The following is a 19,338-nucleotide window of genomic DNA, read 5'->3' on the forward strand; positions in this document are numbered from 1 at the left end:
CACCACTTCCTCTAGAAGTTCATTCCACACAGGAACCACACTGTGTAAAACAAATTGCCCCTCACATCTTTTTAAAATCTTTCTCTTCTCACCTTCAAAATGTGCTCCCGTGTCTTGAAATCCCCCACCCTATGGAAAAGACACCTGCCATTTGCATTATCCATACCTCTTACGATTTTAGAAACCTCTATTAGGTCACCCTTCAACCTCCTACACTGCAGTGAAACTAGCCCCAGCCTATCCACCTCTCCTTATAACTAAAACCCTCCATTCCTGGCAACATCCTGGTAAATCTCTTCTGAACTCTCTCCAGTTTAATATCCTTCCTATAACAGGGAGACTAGAACTGGACACAGCACTCCAGAAGAGGCCTCACCAACACCTTGTACAACCCTAACATAATGTCTCAACTCCAGTACTCAAAGGTCTGAGTAATGAAGGCACATGTGCTAAACACCTTAACCACCCTATCTATATGTGATGCAAACTTCAAAGAATTGTCTTATTGACTAAAAACACATTAGACAAATTTCAAATTGAATTTCATGTTCATTATTGTCTTTTTTTAGTCCATATACTGTGTTAGTTATTCTTTACTTAATAACACGTGCAAGGCTGCTCATGAAAGAAAGTGCTTGGCATATTTTCATTTTCAGCATAATAAATACATTAATTTTGGCTGCTCATTAGACCAACTTCTTGAAATATTTTCTTCTTTGGTATAATACATCTATTAATTTTAAGCTGCCCACGACAGATTATGCAATGTTCTATTCAGCCTTTGAAAGATCTATAATATCACACAATACTACAGCACAAAAAAAGAGACCATTCAACCCACTGGTTCTGTGTTAGCAGAACGAGAACGAGCTATTAAACCTTTTCCTGTTCTGTTCCGGTAGGCTTGCACATATTTTCTCATCAAGAGTTTACCCAATCTCCTTTGCAAAATTACCGGTAAATCTGCTTCCAACACTCTGATTTCCAAATCACTCAGTAGAAGTGGCTGGCTATGTATGTATGTGGGGAAAATAATACGCTCATCCTGGGTTCTTTTCATCGTCCATCTTATAGCACATTCATGAAAATAAAATTGCGACAAGTAAAATGAAGCGGTGCTTCCAAGAGCAACTGGCCGCCTTGGCAAGAAAGACGCCATCAAAGCAAAACGCCACCTTCTGCAATATGGCTGCAGGTCGGCACTGGAGAGGGGTGGAACAGGAAGAGGAGAGAAGGTGGAGGTACGCATGCGCCCCCCTCGCTCGGTGGCATTGCCGTTGTTGTCAGTGCCCATGTGACTTCGCGCGCTGGTCATGTGACTCAGCATGGACGTTGTGGACAAACCCGAGGCCGGGTATTGACTGAGGGAGAAAAGTAGACACTGAAGGAAGAAAACAAAGTGAGAGGAGGGAGATCAGCACTTACAATAATAACACTGAGATGAGGGGAATATGGGTGCTAAGGAATCAAGGATAGGTTTTCTGTCTTACGATGAAGCGGTGAAACGAGGTGAGGTCTAGAGATGTTTTGGTTTGTTCATTTATTGTTTTTCTTTTACTTAAAAATGAAATAATATATTTAAAGCCGGCGTTAAATTTTCGGTTTTCCCCTTAACTGTGCAGTTCATTTGAGATAGCGTTTCACCACCATGACGGGGATGCTGTCTGTGCGCGTCCATAAAGACACGGAAACTCCGTCCTTTTGGGGCGGGGGTGGACTTTTTATGCACGACACTGATTTGCTGTTATTTTTTGAAATCCAGCTTTAAAAATGCCCGAATTTGCTGTAAAGGCGAAAGTGGAGGTGGGGGTTGTCTACATTTATTTGCCGTGCTTTTAAGGATGTATTTTAACGATACATGTAGACCTAGAGTTGAAGGGTGGGTCTGTTTTGATCAGGAGTTTTTATCCGTGGTTTGCTTGAAATTGAGAGAAATCGATTCTGAATCGCTGTATTCGAGGGCTAACGACGTCTTTCTGTTGCCTGAATTTTCTGAACCTCTGGGTTTTAGGGTGTTTTCATAACATGAGAGGTTTCTTAATCATTCGGCGAAGAGTAATTTCCAGTGTAGTACTGCGTATCTGCGATCAGAGGTATTTTATTTGTGAATTTTGAAACATAATAGCCGGAATGAACTCACGAGATAGTCCCTTTAGTCTTTTAAAAACATTCCTAACACAACAATTTGTTCTTGCTTGATTCTCGAGTGTAAATGATAATAGTAACACGGTTGAAGCATACAGGACGTAACCTATTCAATGTCGTGTTTACGACGAAATTTTAGAGTAACATAGCGGTCACAACAGCCCAGGGTGACGCAGACTTGTGGACACCAATGAGTTCTGCAGCAAACTGTCACTTCTCGATGGATTCTGCTTTCGTGTGTTTCGCTGTTCCCGTAACTCCTTAATGCATAGGAAATTGAAATATTTATCGTCCACTGATTAGACGGCAAAAATATGCTGTATAATTAAAGATAGAATTATCAAGCGTGTTTTCAACAAGTACGATGAAGTAACCTTATTCGAAAACTGAGCGAATACGCATGGTTAAAATTTTTAATTCACAATTATCAACTGGTCGTTTTCCGGCAGTCTTAACGTGCGCATGAAGCTTATAACTTCGCGTATTTTGGAATAAAATACAGTTTCTTTTTTAGGATGGGATGTTATTCCAACTCAAGAAGTAGCTTATTTTTAAAAGTCTTGATTTAAAACAAAACTTTAACCAGTGTTGTAAAGTTCTATAATAAAATTCTGCCTGTGAATATTATAAATCAACATCTCTTTCCCGAATTGTTTTCAAAAGATACAAAATTACTTTTGTCTATGAAAGCTGTAACATACTTGAGATTTAGTTAATGTTCCGAATGGGTTTGCTTTGTAACATGCCGTTCAAATTTGTTGTGGTACTAATTTCCTTGGTATGATCATTCTTTCTGCTTTATTAGCAATTTGTTTACTGATACTTTTGAATTGGCTTCCTGTATTTGACCTACAATGAAGTTATATTACTATTTCTCCAATGTTTATGAACTGATGTTGCCTTGGAAAGTGGATACATTATCTGCAGAATAAAATTGGGAAATAAAAATAAACATGCAAATAATTCAGATCTTGCAGTGTTGTATGGAAATATATTGTGTTCATATGAGAAGGTAATTAGTTGAAAAATTCACATCGAATGTATCACTTTTTAGAAGTGATTCATTATCGATTTTGATAGTTCAGTTGTGTTAGGACCTTCACTCTTTACCAGTTTTCCCCTGCAGGGAACTTGCCCAGCACATCCAGCATTTTCCTAACATAGACTGGGACTACCATAGTGTGAAGGGCTTAGATGGGGTGGGATTTGTTAAATGTGTTCAGGAAAGTTACCTCAAGCAGTGTATGGAGGGCCCTACTTGGGAAGGGGCAAAACTTGACCTCCTTGTGGGAAATGGGGCAGGACAGGTGACAGTGGGGGTGACCATAGTTCTGTTAATTTTAAAATAGTTATGGCGAGGGACAAAACTGGTCCACAAGTTCCAGTTCGAATTTTGATAGAATTAGGAGCTCATAAGAACAAAAACAAAGTTGTTGGAAAAGTTCAACAGGTCTGGCAGCATTTGTGAAGGAAAAAAGACCTTGAGGAAGGGTCACCGGACCCAAAACATTAACTAATTTTTCCTTCACAGATGCTGCCAGACCTGCTGAGCTTTTCCAGCAACTTTGTTTTTGTTCCTAATTTACAGCATCCGCAGTTCTTGCGGTTTTTATTTAGGAGCTTGTAGGGTTGATTGCAGTGGTTTGTTTGCAGGCAAAGAGACCTCCGGAAAGTGGGAGGCCTTTAAAAGAATGATAGCTACAGTTCAAGGTCTGTACCTTCCTGTAAGGGTGAAGAGCAAGGTTGGTAGTAGTAGGGAACTCTGGATGACCTGAGATATTGAGGCTTTGAACAGAAAAGGGGAGGCATGGCTCAGATACAGGCAGCTGGGATCAAGGAAATCCCTAGAGGTGTGCAGGGGATACAGGAGTTTACTGATGGAGGAAATCAGGAGGGTGAAACGGGGACACGATAGCTTTGGCTGAGAAGATTTGGGTGAATCCAAAAAGATTCTTTTAAGTATATGAAAGGAAAAAGAATAACGAGGGAGAGAATAGGACCCCTCAAGGACCAAAGTGGAAATGTGTGTGTGTGGAATTGCAGGAGATGGGTGAGGTCCTCAATAAGTATTTCTCCTGTGTTTACTGTGGAGAAAGACATGAAGATTTGGGAACGTGGAGAAGTTAGTGGTGATATCTTGGGGATAGTCCATATCACTATGGAGGAGGTGTTGGACGTATTAGAATGTATAAAGGTGGATAAACCTTCTGGCCCTGATCAGGTATACTAAGAACCCTGTAGGCTAGAGAAGAAATTGCGGAGTCCCTGACTGATATATTTGCATCATCATTAACATGGATGAGATCCCAGAGGGTTGGATGGTTGCGAATGTTCTGCCCTTATTCAAGAAGGCTGCAAAGAAAAACCTGGGAATTACAGACCAGTAAGCCTAACATCTGTGGTAGGTAAGTTAATTGAGAAGGTTCTGAGGGATAAGATATACACTCATTTGGAAAGGCACAGTTTGATTAGGAGTAGTCAGCATGGCTTTGTGCATGGGAGATCACGCCTCACAAATTTGTTAGAATTCTTTGAAGTGACTAGGAAGATTGAGGGCAGGGTAGTAGACGTAGTCTATGTGAATTTCAGTAAGGCCTTTGATAAATTTCCACATGGTACGCTGCTCTGGAAGGTTAGATTGCATGGAATCCAGGGAGAGCTGGCAAATTGGATACACAATCTGCTTGATAGTAGGAAGCAGAGAGTAATAGTGGAAGGATGCTTGTCAGACTGGAGGCCTATAACTAATGGTGTGCCTCCGGGGTTGGTCTGGGTCCATTGCTGTTTGTTATCGATATCAATGATTTGGATGAGAATGTACAAGGCATGATTAGTAAATTTGTGGAAACCACTAAAATAGGCGGTATCGTGAACAGTGAGGAAGGTTATCAGAAATTGCAGCAGGCTCTTATCAGCTGGGGAAGTAGGCTGTGAAATGGCAAATGGAGTTCAATATAGATAAGTGTGAGGTGTTGCATTTTGGAAAGTCTAATCAAGGTAGGAGTTTCATGGTGAATGGTAGGGCCTTAAGGAGTGTAGTGAAACAGAGGGACCTTGGAGTTCAGGTGCACGGTTCTCTGAAAGTGGAGTCACAGGTAGACAGGGCAGTGAACAAAGCATCTGACACACTGGCCTTCATCAGTCAGGGCATTGAGTATAGAAGTTGGGAAGTTAAGTTGCGGTTGTACAGGATGTTGGTGAGGCATTTGGAGTTCTGTGTTCAGTTTTGGTCATCTTGCTGTAGGAAGGATGTTATTACACTGGAAAGAGCAGAAGAAATTTGCAAGGGTGTTGCTGGGACTCCAGGGACTGTGTTATGGGGCGAGGTTGGACAAGTTAGGACTTTTTTTGTTTAGAGCGTAGGAGACTGAGGGAGGGATCTCATAGAAGTGTGTAAGATCATGAGAGGCATGGATAGGGTGAATTCGCTCAGTCTGGTTGGGGAATCAAGGACTAAGGGCGTCAGTTTAAGGTAAGAGGGGAAAGAATACATGGGAACCTGAAGGCCAACTTTTTTTTTTACACTGGCTGGTATGCATATGGAATGAGCTGCCAGCGGAAGTGGTTGAGGCGGGTACATTGATAGCATTTAAAATGCATTTGGACAAATACGTGGATAGGAAGGGTTTTGAAGGATATGGGCCAAGTGCAGGAAAATGGGGTTAGTGTAGATGGACATTTTAGTTGACATGGACCAGTTTGGGTCGAAGGGCCTGTCTGTATGCTGTAGGACTCAATGACTTCTGTTTCAGGTTTTAAAATAAATGTCTCTGATAATTTTGGGAAGTAAATATCAGCTTTGAAGCAAGGAAGGTACTCTACCGTCAATTTGGATTTATAGACTGGAATCCCACTCCTTAAGAATGATATCTTGGTGAATATCTCGCATGCATTTGATGTGTAACAACTTTGCTTAATATCACAATATATGACTGAACCATTAATAATGCAACTCTTGTTTCAAACTACATAGGAATATCAGTCCAGACTGCTCATGCTCTGGAATGGTAGCTGATGAGAACATTCTGACTATTTGGATAAATAACACAGAAGGAAACAATGCATGTAAATAGCTGTTTTCACAATCTCAACAAATTACACTTAGCCAAACATACTTGGTCATGTCATACAACATGCTGTTGTAATGTAGGTTAATATGGCAGCCAATTTATGCATATCCAAAATGTTTGATTGGTGATGAAACAAATAACTGGCTAATTTTAGTGATATTGATTCAGTGATTAAATATTGAGATGCTGGGAGAGCTCTCCTACATTACTTTGATTAGTGGCTTGGGAACGCATACATTTTTAATGAAAAGATACATCAATTCGTCTATTCTTTCAGGTATGGTGTTATAGCTGGCTGAGGTTGCCATGAAGGACTCTCCTTCTTACCTTCTCCCTTTCTTGAGGTGTGGTAACACTCGGGTTAAACAACCGCCAGCAGTGCCTCTTTGATTAGGTCTGGCTGCACTATGGCAACTTTACCTGTACCTTTTAAAGCTGGCAATCAACACTGCATCAGTACTACAGCTTCAATTATAAGAAAGTGAATAACTACAGAATGCTTATTTTTTTTAATCCTCTGCTTCCTTTCCTCCTCCCCCTCCCCCTCCCCCTCCTCCTCCTAAAGAAATTAACTTGTTAGTATTCAAGATGCTACAATCCAACATAATTCATGCCCAAGTACTGAGTGGGATCACAGATTTATTCTGCTGTTGTTGGAGATCTGTGCATTTTCACAACAAAGATATTCCTGATTGATATCACAAGCATAAACACATTTTTTTTTCACATCTACTTGTTCCTCACCTCAGTTTCCCCAGTTGGTACTAGTGCTGAGTTTCCTGCTACTCTGATATTCCTGCTACTGCCTGGTTATTAAATTTGAATCTGGACCCTCTTAGAGTATATAGGTGAGGTGTGCAAGGGAGAGGTAGCATTTCTGTAAGGTGGACTCGCACTGTTTTATCTAGTTTGGATAGGCCGAACCAGTTTAGAATAGCTGTTGCCCTTAGCAATTAGACATTTGTCTTTCCTGATCTGTGAAGCTAATATCATCTATTGAGTCCACTGTCTGTGGTCCAGCAGTCTTTGAAGGCAGATCAGCATGTATAATGGAAGGTGTAGACCTTGACAAGACAGAGAATGCATCCTGGTCACTTCCTACATCTGGATATATCTCCAGCTTACTTAGACTTATCTTCCCGATGGACTAAGACCGGGTTGAACAAAAGACTGAGGTTAATAATGCCCAAGTCTCCTTCACTATAATTCAATTCATGTGCAAATCATGTTCATCGTCCATAGTCAATCTGCCAAGTCCTGAGGTGATGCATGAGCAATGAGGCAGATGGGGATTTACGGGGAGCTGTAGCTGTGAACATGCGCATCAGTTGCTTTTCAATGGAAAAGGCAGGAGTGGACCTCAGCAGCCACTTGAACAACTGTTTTCAGGACCATGCTGTTCACCTTCCTAGTTTAAAAAATGTACTTTAAACATTGTATGTTTTACCTCCTGTTGTGCATGAAGACATCTCAGATACACCCCCATTCTACATATTGCATTTAATTATTTACAAGCCACAAGTGAAAAGTATGATAGAATGCTTCCTACTTGCCTGGATATACATAGCTCTAACAACCCCCGAGAAGCTTGACACCTTCTAGGGCAAAGCAGCCTCATTGATTGGCACCACATGCACAAACATCCACTTCATCTACCAACATTCCACAAAATGCATTGCAGAAATTCATCAAGGCCATTAGAGAGCACCTTTCACATCGACAATCATAAGATAATACTGTACAAAAAAGACCCTTTGGCCCATCAAGCCTGTACTGCCAAAAATATGACTACCTACACTCGTTCCACTTTCCAGCACTAGACCCGTAGCCCTTGAATGTTATGACACTTCAGGTGCTCATCCAAATGCTTTTTAAAGATTGTGAAGTTTCTTGTCTCAACTGCCTTCCCACGTGGTGCATTCCAGATTCACCATCCTCTGGTTGAAAAGGGTTTTTCCTCAAAAGCCCTCTAAACATCCTCCTGCCTTTTAAAATGATGCTCCCTCATTATTGACCTAAGGGAAACAGCTGCTTTCTGTTCACCTTGACTGTGTCCCTCCATATCCTATACATCTTGATCCTCTATCAGGTACCACCCCGCCCCCCCAAATCTTCTCTGCTCCAAAGAAAACACCCCAGGCTTATCCAGTCTTCTTCATAGCTGAAATTCACCACCCCAAGCACCAACCTAGTGAATCTCCCGCATACGATACTCCAGCTGTGGCTTAACCAATGTTTTGGACAGTTCCAACATGACTGTCCTGCTCTTATAATCTATGCCATGTCTTAGGAAGGCAGGCATCCTGTGTTGTCATAACTACCTGATTGACCCATCCTGCCATTTTCCAAGATTTGTTGACAAACCGCCCCAGGATCCCTTTGTTCCTCTGAGCTTTCCTAGTGGCTTGCCAATCATTGCATACTCCCTTGTCTTGTTCCTCCTTCCAAATTGCAACATTTATCAGAGTTTAATTCTATCCATCTGACCAATCCATTTATATCATCCTGTAGTCTAACATCTTCCTCCTCATTGTCAACAACCAAGCCAATCTTGGTGTCACCAGCAAACTTGCTCATCATCCCTCCAGTGTTCTTGTCTACATCATTTACGCATATTACCCCAATAAGTGATCCAGCACTGTGGTATGCCGGTGCACACCATGCTCTAATCAGATAAAATGTTTTCTATCGCCACCCTCAGACTTCTGTCACTAAGCCAACTATGAATCCATCTTGCTGAGTTATCCTGGGTCCCATGAGTGTTTACGTTCTTTATCAATTTCCAATGTTGGATCTTGTCAGAGGTCTCGTAGTTTATATGGATTTCAGCATTTATTACCCTACTCTCCTCCAAACACTTGGTCACCTTCTCAACTCCTGAGATCTGCAGTGTTTGAGATGAGAGTCTGGTCAAGGAGCTTACTGACCCCTTTCAGCCTATGTGGTAGTAAGAAATGATCTTGTAAGAATGCCTGGATTGTCTACTTGTATAAGCAGAAAGGAAGTTATCAATCTTGTGATTGCAGTAGAAAATCTCATTCCATTCCATCACTGGCAAAACCTCATCTAGAAGTCTCTGAATCACTTCATTTTGAGCAGATTTACTACCAGAGAATCAGCAAGGTGTCAAAAAATGTTGAGGAGCCATTGAAGTTGTGAATGCAGTTGAACAGTTCCAGGAGAAATGCAGAGAACAGAACATGGAACTCTGTAGCATATTGCCTTCCATGATGATCTTGGCATTGAAATCAGTTAACACATGAATGGATAATTGCCTAAGCTGAGACTGTTTGGGACATAGATCCACCCCAATTTTCTGTTGCCAATAATTGTACACTCTTGCTTCTGAACTCGATGTGCATTGTAATGTGAAGTTTTTCTCCCTTCACATGACAGCTTTGGCTTTACCATCAGATGAAGAAAGGTGAAGTAATGTACAAGCCAGGGCACCCATCTCCAGGCCCAAGGATTCATTCCATGACCAGCATCTGAAATCAGTCAATAAGTTTACCCATCTCGGACAACTCGAGAGTGGGCTGCGGTGTTCACGAAGTGACGTACAGAAGAACTTCTTGCAAATTTAACCTTTACTAGAAGTCGACCATTGGTCTAGAAATGAGGAATTAAAGCATCTACTGTACTGAGTCTATAGAGCAATAATTTTATCTAATCTATTCTGTGCATGTAACAGCTGGACTTTGTTCCAGCATCGTGCCAAGACGTTCAAACACTTTCACGTTTTCTTGGTTTGGAAGATTCTGAAGCTAATGGCAGGATGAAATACCAGACCTTAAGGTGCTCACTTGATTGGGCATGCCAGGTGTGTACATCAAGTTGTGACAGTTACACCTGAATTTGACTGGTCAGGTTGCCAGATGCCTGTCACTCACTATGTGAAGCAAATTCTCCATGGACGGCATGCACCTAAAGTATGTTCTTGCAGTACTCATAGGAAGCACTACAAGGGCACAATGAAGGCTTCACTTGGGAGTTTTGATGTTGACTTTGTGTTCTGTGAGAGACTGTCCCATGATTTACTGCACAAATAAATAGAATGGTATGGCCTTCTTTAAATGCAAGAGTCTAACCAAGGCAGAAAACACAATGAGAGGATAGCCTGAGATAACTCGTACAAAACACAATTTCCGTGCTATTCATCTTATTTGTAGCAGAACGACGGTACTGGAACTGTACCAAACTCCAATGATGAATGTGGTCAAGTTTATTTCGAAGGATGATAAAAAGCGTGCTGTGTTTTGTCTGTCCACTGAATCACCAAAAGAATAGGATCAACTTAGAAACTAAACTTGTTACCTACTGTGTAGGCTTCAGCGTAATGGATGATTTTGCAAAATAAGCCTTCTCTAGAAAAGTTAGAAATTGCTGGAAAAGCTCAGTAGTTCTGTCAGCATCTATAACACATTTAAAGCATTATTTTCCTCAGGGGAATATTGTTGACGGATGGTGGCCACATGTAGCATGGGAAGTTGTGTTTATTTGAATTTATACTATTTGAAGGTGATAAGACAGGCATATGATTGAGGGAGTAGATGGTTACAATGATAGATTGTTTAGAGGGAAATGGGCATAGGGTTGCATGGAACACAAACATCAATGTTTGATTGTTGAGCCAGTTGGTCTGTTTCTTTGTATATTTTATGTAAATTCTCTTGACGAAATGTGGTAGAGCAACTGTCTGGCTTATCAGGCCATTTCAGCAGATGATAAAGAGGTGACCTTCTGATGTGTGAAACAATGAGTGTCTCCTGAAGGCATTTGAAGAAAGGGGCAATGAGGGTCCCCTGTCCTGTCTGCAACACTACTAATTTTGTTCTAGCGTCGAGGAGCTGGTTTGTTACAGTCCATTTGCACAACCCTCACGTCCTGACAGCAGATGTCCTGACCTCCCTTAGGAAGGCGTGTCCAGCTGGAAGGAAGGAGCACTGATGTGGTGGACCTGTTGTGGGATCTGGGCAAGCAAATGGGTGAAGGCTCACCTTGACCTGCCATCATGTAGTTTCAGGTTTGGATGGAGCTGAGGCTACCTAACATACACAAGGCAGCCTCGGGTGTGAGAGAGTTAAGGGTACATGGCAGCAGACTATAAAGTAACCCTCTGCAGAAACTGTAAAATGGAGGAGTGCCTTACTAAAGATGTAAAGTGTCCAAGAGCTGCAACTTGTGTGAGGAAGCAGGCCACCTCTACAAGGCCTGCCCAAAACCGGCGACCACACATGCTCAGACGGCTGAAAGTGGCAACACAAGCTGTGGACCCCCAAAGGACTGGAAGAAGCCATCCTCCAGCAAGTGCACTGAAACAAGGGTCACCTAATTTATGTATGTAGTTGGGAATGCTTGCTGCCCCTTTAAGAGAATGGGTCAGGTGACCCGGTGTTGGAGCTTTGGGTCAGTCTAGGTCTGACTGTAGATGTAAAGACGTGCAATAAATTGTTCCCTGTTCAAGTGCTACAGAGCTACCATATGGTCAACTTACAACTTACAGATTGACCTAAACCACATAACTAGTGATAAGAATGGGATTATGGCCCACTAACTATATGCTACCTTCATTTTTGAAAGGAAGGGAGGAGATTGAATGGATCTTGAATGCAGCACAGAATTGAGGAGGTAGCATGGTAGACTTGCTGGGAGACAGACCAAAATGTCAAGTGAAATGGTAATGAGGGGATCCTGGGCTGCAGTCAGTGCTGGGGAAGAAGGGTACTCACCAGGGAGGGGCGTGAGATCGGCAGTTGTGAGAAAAGTGGACTACTCATCTAGGAGTTAACTGAAATTATCACAGAGAGTATTACTGAGAAGACTCCAGTTGCAAGCGACTGTCTAGATCAAGTAGTGGGGGGGTGGAAATTCCCACTGGCATGGAAAGAAATCCCAGGCCAGTTTGTAGTGATGGGACTGTTTGGTACAGAGACAAAGTTGGGTTCTATACTCCAAACGTTTTTACGCTTCCTTGAAGGAAAAATGTGGCTGTAGGCTTGAGCACTATTGGGAGCAAAACTTTTGTGATTCTAAGGAGTCTGGTGCAACCAGGCAAACCAGAGGAAACTGGAAAAGACCTGTGTCAAGTATTGGAAAGTCATTTAGCACCAAAACCACTGATAATCATGGAAAGTTTCCTCTTAAATGAGTACATCCGGCCAGAGAGTTCATCACTCAATTTGTAGCTGCATTAGAAGTCAGTGGAACATTAAAAGTTCAGGAAGTTCCCTCCCAAGGATGCCTTGTGGAATCAGTTGGTTTGTAGCCTCTGACATTGAATGGAAAGTACTAAAAAAGAGAGACCAATAACCACCAGTGATTGGGCCACTCCACTTGTTCCAGTTTAACAGCCAATGGCAGATTTGTGATGACTTTTAGTCAGAGTCAACCCAGCCTGGAGTGTGAATCAATACCCACTACCACTCATAGAAGATCTATTTATGGACTGTCGAGGGTAAAGAAATTGTGAAGATCTGTTGCAGGCCTACTTAAAATTGGGGTTGTAAAGGAGTCTCAGTCACTGCCCATAGTGACATATGGGACTTTTCTGCTACAAGTGTCATCTTTTTTGTATCAAGTCAGTTCCATCTTTATTCAAGAGGGCCATGGACCAGATTTTAAGTAGGTTACCTGGATTCCACTGTTATCTGGACAATATTTTGGTCACTGGTTTCTCTGAAGAGGAGCATTTGAGAAACCTCGATGAAACCCTTTTTTAAAAAAAAATAGTTGCAGGGACATGGGCCTGCAAGTTTAAAGGGAGAAGTGTGAGGCTTTTTTTTTAGGGACTCCATCGATTACCTAGGCCATGTAATCGATGCGGAGGGTCTACACAAGGTGTCCAAGCAAGCCTTAAGGTAGGAAGTGTTCACTCTCTTCAACCCAAAGATACCACTACAGTTAGCATGTGACCCTGCGCTTTATGGGGTTGGCACTGTACTGTCGCACGTCTTAATGAATGTAGAGGAAAGGCCCGTAGAGTCTGCATCGAGGTCAGTAATGAAGTTGGAGGAGAAATATGCCTAAATCGAAAAAGAAGGATTGAGTATAGTTTTTGCCAGTAAGAAGTTCTCCCACTTCCTTTCGGCAGACCGACCACAAACCGCTGACTTCCATTTTTTGGCCCAAACATGGGGATACCTTCAAAGATGGCAGCACCTCTGCGGAGATGGGCACTGGCTTTGTCCACCTGCTCATATACTGACAGATGTAGAAGCAGTGCAATGCAAATGCAGTGACAAACCTGCCACTACTGGGGAATAGAGATGTTTCCTGAAAATTATGTACCTTTCCCAGGAAGGCAAGCTACCAGTGTCTGAGAGTCAGGTGAGGCACACTACCTGGAACGACCTGATTTTGATCCAAGTCATGGACCTGGTCCTGAGAGGAAGGACCAGTCGTAGTAATTGCCCGGAATTGTGCCCATACCTGTCCAGGAGATGGGAGTTGTCCATATCAGAAGGGTGTTAAGTGTCGAGGAATGAGGGTTGTTGATCCTCCCACATGAAGACGTAGGGTGCTGGAACATGAGCACCCCTGGTTTGGTGCGAATGGAAGTAATAGCAACTTTTGGTGCTGAATGTGGACTCCTCAATGGAGGATAAAGTGGGATCATGAGAATCCCGCACATTAGTAAGAAAGGTGCTGTCTTCATCGTCTCTTTACCCATGGGAATGGCCTCAATCACTTTGGCAGCGGATTTGTGTTGATTACGAGGGTCAAATGCTACTGGAGGTCATGGATGCCCACTCCCAGGGCCTGGGGTGGTGGTTCCGAAGTCAGTATCAGCGAAAACGGCGACAATTTGGATGAAATATTTGCCAAGTCTGGGAACTCCAAACAAGTCGTGAGTAACAACGGTCCACAGTTTTAGTGGTAGAATTTAGGGAGAACCTGGAATGCCACAATCAGATGTGAGATCAGTTCTGGATCACCAGGGAACAAACAGCCATGTGGAGAGTTTTGTATAAACCCTGAAGCAAGCTTTAGAAGCCTCCCAAAGGGATGGTTAGCTGGGATGGCAAATCAGCAAGTTCCTCAGCATGTACTGTAACACGCCGTATATGACCCAGTGCTTGCTGGTGTCCATAATGTTCAACCACCAGCTGAGAACCATGTTTGACATACAGCTGTAAGAGACTAGAGAGGTGGTAGAGTGTAAACAAGAGGGACAGATGGCCAGAAGGGCAGCAACCTCAAAGTCGATATTTCAAAAAGGAGAGATTGTCTTAGCTAGACCTTATACGTCTGGGGGAAAAATGGGTTCAAGTGACTGGTTCTTTTTGAGCCACTCTGTCATATATGGCGCAGGGATTAGCTGCTCTGGAGGAGACGTAGGAACCAACTGGTCACTGCATCTCCTTAAAATTCAGTGCTAGCTGGAACTTATGATGTCAACAGAGTCGTGTGTATCTGAGCCGGGTTGCCCATACCCGGGGAGGAGGCCACAGCTGCATCACTGGACAATAGCAGCCAATCAGCGAGGGATGCATCTGCTAAGCAGCTGAAACTTCCAGAAGTCCCGGAGACTACATCAGAAAAGGCTCCTGATTCTAGGAGACAGTCTTCTAGAGACCACGATTGCACTAATCATGTCGATGTTGACTATGACTTGCATAGAGATTTGAAGTAGTCCATGGCACACATTTTTTCATGTTTTTGTAATTGTGCCTGACTATGTACATACATTGGCTAAGATACATGTATAACATTTACAGTCATGTCTATCTTCAGTAATGGGAGTTTTTGAAATAAGGAAGGGTGTTACGTATGTAGCGAGGGATGCTTGCTGCTGCTTTGAGAGTGGGTCAGATGACACTGAGCAGGAGCTTTGGATCAGTCTAGGTCTCTCTCTGTAGCTGTAAAGCTGTGAGCCTGGAATGATTTATTACAACATTCCTGCCCCAGACCTCATGGCCTATTTACATTTATACATGGATCTAAACATAACCCAGAATGAGGAAAAGCCTGGCTAGGGGAGAAAGGAAGCCAGTACAGCAGGACAACAACTGACTCCTCATCCATTGACTTGGTGGTTGAGTGGAGGCTGAAGCAACAAACAAGTCAGGAGTGTGGACTGGGGGTGGTGTGAAGGGTGAGGAATAACCTAAAGAGAAAACCACATTGACCCCCACTGGCCAACAGCAAAAAGGAAAGAGGCAGAAGGACACACCGGCAACTACTCTGATGATGTGCGAGGGATGGCCACAGACAAAAGAGACAAGCACCAAGGGGGAGAAGGAGATAAGCGCGTGCAACCGCCCCACCCCGCCAGAAAAGCACAGAAATGGTGACCATCACAAAGGGGCCTGATTAAACCCAAACTCCAGTTGTTTGGAACCGAAGGGTATCCACTGCATCACAGCTTCGGGCAACGGGGAACAAGGAGCAGAGCATAACAGCAGCTCTGTCCAACTTGGAAGCGGACTTTCCTGGTTTCATCCTCACCGTGATACCTGAACAGTACAGTGCTCCAAGGAGGAAGAGGACAACTACCTCAGCCCTGCGAGGATGCAATAGTTTGCTAAAACCATAGGGTGGCAGGAGCTCACCCAGTGAGAATGCTGAGGAGAACTAATGTTGGATGTTTTGGGTTATCTTAATTAGTTTTGAAAATTATTTGTATTAATGTGTATGGCTTTAAAGCCCCAACATGATGTGTTTCCACATTGGCGCACCTGACCAACGTTGAAGCGGATCTCCTGTTTCTGCAGAAGTGTGTGATACTTCACCTCAGCAGCTACGGGACATGGTCAAGCTTGTGGGCCCATGGGCAATTGATTTAGTCAGGGAGCAACAATTGCTGTTTCTCCAGCCTGGATTTGTTGCTGTGAGGAGGCACTGTCGCCACCTCCCAAGTTAAGTAATTGGTGGGAGGATGCCACCTAGTAGATGTCTTATACAGAAACATTCCCTTGAGATTAACTAACATGTACATCCCAGCAGTAAAGAGTGAGCTGTCCTTCAGCTCCCACTTTTGCTGGTGATGCCCAGAGCAGCTGTTCTGGCTGGAGAGCTCAACCGTGTCGTTGCATCTGGATGATCCGGAGGGGCTGACAGCAAACTGGATGCTACTTCTGGATTCCTGAGGGAAATAATAAAAGACACTAAGCTGTATGATGTCTTCATCCATCTAGATGGAGCATAGTGTAGATAGACCGGTCTCTGGCCACGACCAGATGTATCTGCTCAAGGATAGATTTCTAGTTTGTGTCCTGAGCATTTTTGGTCAGATCCACTGACACCAAGCTGGTGTTCTTCTCTGACCACTGCCACCTGGCCAAATGCCACCTACAAGATGATCAGCAGTCTAGCAAAGGAATGTGAAAGCTGACTGAAACTGTTGACCCCAGAACATGCTGAAGCTCAAAAGAGATTACACTGGTTGGAGACTTGAAAATCCTGAGTCTCCACCAGACTGGTGGGAAGATCAAAAGGTTTTTCATCCTCGAGGTGAGGGAGAGTGACAGGGAAAACTTCAAACTCCAGAAAAGCATTTAGAACCTGCTGCAGATGGTTGGGACAGATGTCAAGGAAGATCTCCAGGAGGTGAAGAGCCAGGACGCTTCACTTTATCTCTGAGGCCTCTAAGATGATCTTCCAGGCAAGGTTCTGCTGCGTGGAGGAGAATAAGACGTACTCTCATTTCTTCTTCCAGAAGGTGCACAGGGAGAGCTCTGTGATCAACAGTTTGAAGGATTGGTAACACTGTCTCAGTCTCGCATCCTGAGGATCAGCAAATGGTTTTGTGCCAGACTGTACAACATGAAACTTGGTCTTCCAGTCAGTCTCATCATCTGCCACAGCATGTGGGTGAGGCTAGACCAGCTGTTATCTCTGGATGAGCTGACCAAAGCCCTTGAATCCTTTGAAAATAATATAACTCTCTCAGAAGTGACCACTTGCTAGCCGAGCTGTATTCAGCTCTGTGTGTCTTTGACCAGGACCTGCTGGAGATGTATGACAATATGCTTTAGCAGGTAATATGGTGCGAATCCATGAGGAAAGGTATCATCTCCCTCGTCTACAAGTGGAAAAGGATAGGGAGAAAATTAGAAATTGGCGACCAATTTCACCATTGAAGGTGGATTACAAAATCCTGTCTGAGGTCTTCAACTACGACAGGTCTGCTCTAGGATTGGTGATGCACCTGGACCGAGCCTGTGTTGTACCAGGCAGGATGATCTACGAGAGCCTTGTTGTGTTCCTCAGGGATATGTTCACTTACATGCAGGACTGGGTTGAACACCTGCCTCACTAGCCCAGGCCTGGAGAAGGCCTTTAACAGGATATTGCACGCCTACATAAGGGATGTGCACACTCAAACAAAAAAAGGCAAAAAAAGGATTTGGAGAGAAAGTCTGCAATCTGATCTGACTGATGTTGGTGTAGAGCAGTAGTGCAGTCTCAGTCAATGGGTGGGAATTGGAAAGCTTCCCAATCAGATCTGGAGTCAGGCAGGACTTCCCACTTTTTCCTGCCTTGTTTGTGTGTTGTACAGAGCCTTTCACCGAATCTATCAGGAAGAATGCAAGCCTGAGAGGGATGACTATTCCAGGCAGCGGAAGTTTGCAGATCAAAGCCTCCTTGTACATGGATGGCAGCCATTTTCTGCTGTCAGTGCACAGACTTATGAGCGTCTGTGACCAGTTTAAAATGGCCTCATGAGCCAAAGTAAAATGAGGCAAGAGCAAGACTACGTTCCTTGGGACCTGGGCTATAACCGATCCTTTATCATGAGATCTGAAGGTGCTGGGTCTATGCTTCAGAGGGCCTGGGGTGTGTGCCAAAACGTAGGATGAGCATATTGCCAAGATGAGGCAGAAACTAGGCAGATGAGAGCACCACTCCCCCTCTATTGCAGGTTAAAAACCTGGTCATCAGGTGTGAGGCACTCTTGATATTTTCTTTGGCACAGGTCTGTCCTATTCCCCAAGCCTTGACTACTGCAGTCTCCTGAGCTATCTTCCACTTCAGCTGGAGATCTGCAGGGATACCATGTATAATGTTCTGGATAAGTCGGGGATGAACATACCCAAAGTTGCCTTCGTCCTGATGGCTACTTTTTGTGTTTTTGCATTAAGCTGTGTGTAGCCCTGTATACAAACCCCATGCCGCTGTGCTCTGAAGTTCAACCTGACCCTGGTTATGCAAAGGGTAGGCCTAACCTCATTGCCAGGAAATATTCCATTGCACTGCTCTGTATTAGCTGTCCCTTGTGGAAAAATTTGTAAAGGAAAACACCTTTTGATTACAAGTCCATTAAGCAGTGTTGTTGAGACCCTGTGAGAAGAGGAGAGGGTTGATCCTGTTAGGTGGTTCAGGGTCGTTTGCCAGAATGCCTCATTGCCAGAATCTTCCAATAAGCACCAAGCTGTAGCTTGGCTGGTGATGAGAAGGACATTACCTGTGAGATCCTTCAGCACACCTAGACGCACACTATCTGTGCATTATCATTGAAGCAGCTGCAGGGCAGTGAGGGAGGGTTGGGGTGTGTGTGTGTGGTGAAGGAGAGACTGTCATACCATCTCCTCTGGAATGTGCTTGTGCAAAGACAGTCTGGAATTAGGAAGTGGATTTTGTTGAAGTTCGTCCCAAGTACTTCCGTGATGCATGGCTCCGCTATATGGTTTGTTCCCCAGGGTGTACATAAAGACAAACATTGACTGAGCTTGCAAGACCACAGCTTGGTGAAAGACTGTCTTTGGTCTGCCAGAAACTTGTTGATCTTCCAGTGCAATAAGTTGACCGAATGTTGCAGACTGGCACGTTCCAAGGTCCAGGACTCTGTGCTGAGGGATGCATTCAGGCTTGGGACAGCTGCCACCAAGGCGCAGTGGGGAAAGACCACTGTCTAAGATCATTCTGCCAAAGTACAACGGGGCTCCATTCGGTTATCAGACCACCTTTTCACCTCACAATAAATGTAAATAGTGTCCTGTACGAGTCAGAAATGTCTTCAGTTTTTGCAACTGCAGAGAATGTCAAATTCCAATGTTTGTTTTTTCTTTATGCATGGACTGTACAGATCTGCTTTAGTACCTATGAATGTACAAAAAGATTTTTTGTGGGTAAAGTAAATTTAGCAATAAAAAAAAATTTGGACCAGGTCAAGTAAGGACAG

General features: G+C 43.6%; 1 protein-coding gene across 9 annotated transcripts in view; it reads left to right on the top strand.

Moving 5' to 3' along the window:
- Window positions 1-1,286: 1,286 nt before the first annotated feature.
- usp32 (ubiquitin specific peptidase 32) overlaps window positions 1,287-19,338 on the top strand; it is a 201,969-nt gene continuing 183,917 nt past the window's right edge. For 5 of the 9 annotated variants that reach the window (XM_048612806.1, XM_048612808.1, XM_048612807.1 and 2 more), the window contains exon 1: window positions 1,288-1,509. In XM_048612806.1, the coding sequence (XP_048468763.1) occupies window positions 1,452-1,509 (58 nt within the window). In that variant the 5' untranslated portion in view covers window positions 1,288-1,451. Of the gene's footprint in view, window positions 1,510-1,970; window positions 2,094-19,338 lie in introns of those variants that run through there. The other 4 variants (XR_007264892.1, XM_048612813.1, XM_048612812.1 and 1 more) reach the window with 3 other exon arrangements.

This window comes from Rhincodon typus, chromosome 26, assembly GCF_021869965.1.
Source record: "Rhincodon typus isolate 14 chromosome 26, sRhiTyp1.1, whole genome shotgun sequence".
Lineage (NCBI taxonomy): Eukaryota > Metazoa > Chordata > Chondrichthyes > Orectolobiformes > Rhincodontidae > Rhincodon > Rhincodon typus.